This window comes from Chiloscyllium plagiosum, chromosome 23 (assembly GCF_004010195.1).
Source record: "Chiloscyllium plagiosum isolate BGI_BamShark_2017 chromosome 23, ASM401019v2, whole genome shotgun sequence".
In the NCBI taxonomy this organism is placed as follows: Eukaryota; Metazoa; Chordata; class Chondrichthyes; order Orectolobiformes; family Hemiscylliidae; genus Chiloscyllium; species Chiloscyllium plagiosum.
The window spans coordinates 51,218,055-51,222,159 of NC_057732.1; the positions used below are offsets into that span (position 1 = coordinate 51,218,055).

Sequence of the window (4,105 nt, forward strand, 5' to 3'; positions counted from 1 at the left end):
CTGAGTGAAAAACATTTTCTTCACATCCCTCTCAACCGCCTGCCCCTTTCCTTAAATCTAAGTCTCTGGTCATTGATCCTTCCAGCAATCATCAATGTCCTTTCCTCCATCTATGCCCCTCATAATTTTCTACATTTCAACCACATTTCCCTCTTGGTCCCTTCTGTTCCAAGGAAGACAATTCCAGACTGTCCAATCTCTGTTGCCTTGCTGGTTGCATGTTGTTTCGAAGGACCATGAGGGGTATGGATAGGATAAATAGACAAGGTCTTTTCCCTGGAGTGGGGGAATCCAAAACTAGAGGGGCATAGGTTTAGGGGGAGAGGGGAATGACTTAAAAGGGAGGTAAGGGCCAACATTTTCACGCAGAGGGTGGTGTGTGTATGGAATGAGCTGCCAGAGGAAGTGGTAGAGGCTGGTACAAGTACAGCATTTAAAAGACATCTGAATGGGTATATGAATAGGAAGGATTTAGAGGGATATGGGCCAGGTGCTGGCAAATTGGATTAGATCAGTTTACAATATCTGGTTGACATGACAAGTTGGATCGAACAGTCTGTTTCCATGCTGTACAGCTCTATGACTCTACAGCCTTTGCTTTCCCTTTCTGTAGGACTCCTGAACCAGCTCCCGACATGGGGTTTAGATATTTAGAGATTATTACACACCTCTGGAGTAGGTGAGACTTGAACCTGAGCCTCCTAGCTCAGAGGTTAGGGCAATATCCATGTACAGCAAAAGCCCACAGCACCTGGTATTAACCAGGCCTGAGTCGTCTGAGAAAAATCAGACATTTTCACCTTATAGAATCCCTACACTGCAGAGAGAGACCATTCTGCCTGCACAGACACACCAAGGAACACCCAACTAAGACCTATTCCCTACCTATTGCCACATTTACCATGGCTAATCCACCTGCTTTGAAATGTGGGAGGAAACCAGAGCACCAGGAGGAAGCCCACATGGGGAGAACATGCAAACTTCACACAGAGGGTGGAATCGGGCCCCAGGTCCCTGGTGCTGTAAGGCAGCGGTGCCAACCACTGAGCACTACTGATATCATTCCATTTCTTCTGCCTATTACACTGTGGCTTTTACTGAGCACTGAACTCAGTAAAGGGGACGCCAGTAGGTACAGAGAGACAGGAATTGGCCAGGGATATCCAGATAAATCACCAATGCAAGTTAAAAAAAAAGTTCTTGCTTAGCAAAGTAAAATAAATGGCAATAATATGACTTGAGTCAATTACAGGAGGGGGGGCACAATTTTAAAGTGAAAGGCAGGAAAATTTTGGGAAAAAGTTCCCACCCCCGGGGGATTTGAAATGCACTGCCTGGAAGTGGGGGGGAGGGGGTTGGTGACCTCACAATGAGCATTTCAAATGTTCTAACATTCACGCCCCCCCCAAGGACTTTGGGAGGGGGCAGATACTGTTGGCAGAATCCGATGGGCTGAAGGGCCTGTGAAGTGCTGTATGATTCTGCATTCCTGCTGACAGTCCCGTTTAAATTTTAAAAACCAAAACCCCACTGCTGGAAGGTCTGCTGTGGGTGGACCCTGAGAGGTAGATGGGGCTAAAGGAAGGGGTTTGGAGGGAGATTGAGAGAGAGAGAGAGCACTTGTTAGCTCCTTCGGTGTGTGTGAGCCTGTGAGGAGTAGCATTGAGTGGGGAGGGAGGGAAGAGAGAGAGAGAGATCTGTGCTTTGCTGCAGTGCGATTTAGCGTCAGTCACTCCGTCTCTCTCTCTCTCTGAATGTGTCTCCCTCAGTCACAGTGTGGGCTGTCAGACAGGACCACTGCCTGGTCCCCCAAGCCCCAGTATTAGCCACTCCCCGACTGGCTCAGCCCAGGCACCTCCTCGCCGTCTCCTTCACACCCCCTCCCCTTGCCCTTCCCCTCCCTTCTGCAGTTCCAGGCTCCGAGCAGACAGATGCCCTGCTCCACTTGAAGAAAGGGCAGAGCAAGAGCCCACTACAGAAAGGGAGATAAGGCAGCGCTGGCTGTTATTCCACAGTCACATCCTTCCCCCATCAGGAAGTGGTGACTGCAAGCAACACCACACACAAAAAAAGGGGGGAGGCGGATTAAAACAAAAGCCCCAGACTTCCTCTTTCTGAGTTTCTGAGCTGTGTATTGGGGAGGGGGTCAGAGAAGGAGCTAGGGCCGGGGGTGGGTTGCAATGGCTCGGGAATGTGAAAAGAGCCGCCTTTCCTGGAAAAAGCAAGCGGACGACATTAAGAACATTTTCGAATTTAAAGAAGTCCTGGGCACGTAAGTACCGCTCCCTGCAGAGCCGGGAGTTAGCATCAGCGGAGGGGGGGGGGGGGGTCCATAGCTCAGACGTTTTAAATACATCAGGCATTTGAGATGCAGCTTTTGGAGAGAGAATGTGTGACATTTCAGTTTTGTTTTATACATGTTTTATACCAGCTTCACTAGACTCTGGCGAGTTATGCCTCGGTGTTTGTCCTTGAGAAATAATTTGTCTTTTATATATATATGCGTATTTATAAAGTTTGCCTTAATTTTGTTTATTGTGCTTGTTGCGATTTAGGATTGTACCAGTTAAATATGGGATTGTATTCTGGAGTGCTCTGCACTGGGACACAGTTGCTGGAGAGAATATGTATAAACCTCGCTTTTGGATGTTTGCAGGTTTCACTGCAGAAGAAGCGGTTCATGTCTATGATCCATTGCTGTTTGTTTGAGAAGTCTTTATCCTTCATGTGCGTTTGAAGCTGCAAACGAGAGCTATGATCTTAATCTTACAGCCCACATGAAAAACACAGAGACAACCGCCAGAACAGCTTGGCGATTAATAAGCAAGTCATGTTCGCAGGGAAATGTTGGCAACAAAGAGGTGTAACAAATTTTAAAGGTTATGTCAATGAGCTTGTTACATTTGTGTTGATTAGACCATGCTGCCTATCGTGAATACAGTAAACAGACACAGGAAAAGTGACTTAAGATCTCTATCAGTTGATTTGAGTTGCAAGTTTTGCATCAGCTGACACTACCTCTCCACAGAACAGAATAGCTCCCCAGGTGCTTTGAAATTGTTTGTCCTGTTAAATGACTTGATTTGTTTTCTTAAGCGGGACACTGGACGTTTAAGGTATAATGGATGAAACGAACAGTTTGAATACTCTGTGGGATCCTGGAACAAATCTCCTGGTCCCAAAGTTGAAATTGGGAGTGCTGTTTTGAAGCTGACATTCTGAAGTGATCATCAGGATAGATTTAGAGAGAGGCTAACTCAGATGGACTCTTGAACTATCCAAAACTCTGCTGTTTTGTACGGTAGCCCTCCACTCTTTATCTCAACTTGCCCTCATAAACTTTGTGTAGAAAATGTCAGCTTGTGTCTCTAACTCCCCGGACACGTGTACATCAGAGAGACTGCCTTTAGGCAAGGAGCCTGCTCATCGTGTACAGTGCTTAGGGTCAGAATCACACAGAGAGTTGGATAAAGAGTACAACATTTTGGAAAAGTGCAGGTCAGATTCCGCCTCCTGCTGAGAGACACCTCAAACGTTAGTGTATCAAACAAATATATCTCTGTAGTTTGGACATTTTCATGTCTGAAAATTCATTTTTCACTGAGGTTTAAAAATGAAATCTTATATTTTTAAGAAAACAAATGCTTCTCTTGTTAACTTGTAAGCTTCATTGCCCAACGCAGTTCCTGGCATAACCCATAATTATGTTTTTAGAGCAAATCCATACAAACACATTGATTTGATAATTAGGACAATGGTTTAGGCTTGATTGCTCACTGGAATGTCTCTTGAGATTAAATTTGCATAAAGTAAATATAATCTTCTGGGTTTTTTTTCCTTGCAATTTTGTCTCTGTAAAAGCAGCACCCTCAGGATACTGGCTGCTTTCTTGTTCATTCTCCAAGTGATTTTTTTTAATCTTTGTGTGGACAGAACAGGTCAGAGCTGAAAAATGTGTTCCTGGAAAAGCGCAGCAGGTGAGGCAGCATCCAAGGAACAGGAGAATCGACATTTCGGGCATAAGCCCTTCTTCAGGAATGAGGAGGGTGTGCCAAGCAGGCTAAGATAAAAGGTAGGGAGGAGGGACTTGGGGGAGGGGCGTTGG

General features: G+C 45.7%; 1 protein-coding gene across 1 annotated transcript in view; it reads left to right on the forward strand.

Moving 5' to 3' along the window:
• Nucleotides 1-1,678: 1,678 nt before the first annotated feature.
• The window catches only part of camk1da (calcium/calmodulin-dependent protein kinase 1Da), a 438,515-nt gene continuing 436,088 nt past the window's right edge, over nucleotides 1,679-4,105 (forward strand). The window contains exon 1 of the mRNA XM_043714161.1: nucleotides 1,679-2,272. Coding sequence (XP_043570096.1) covers nucleotides 2,181-2,272 — 92 coding nt within the window. The 5' untranslated portion in view covers nucleotides 1,679-2,180. The remainder of the gene's footprint in view (nucleotides 2,273-4,105) is intronic.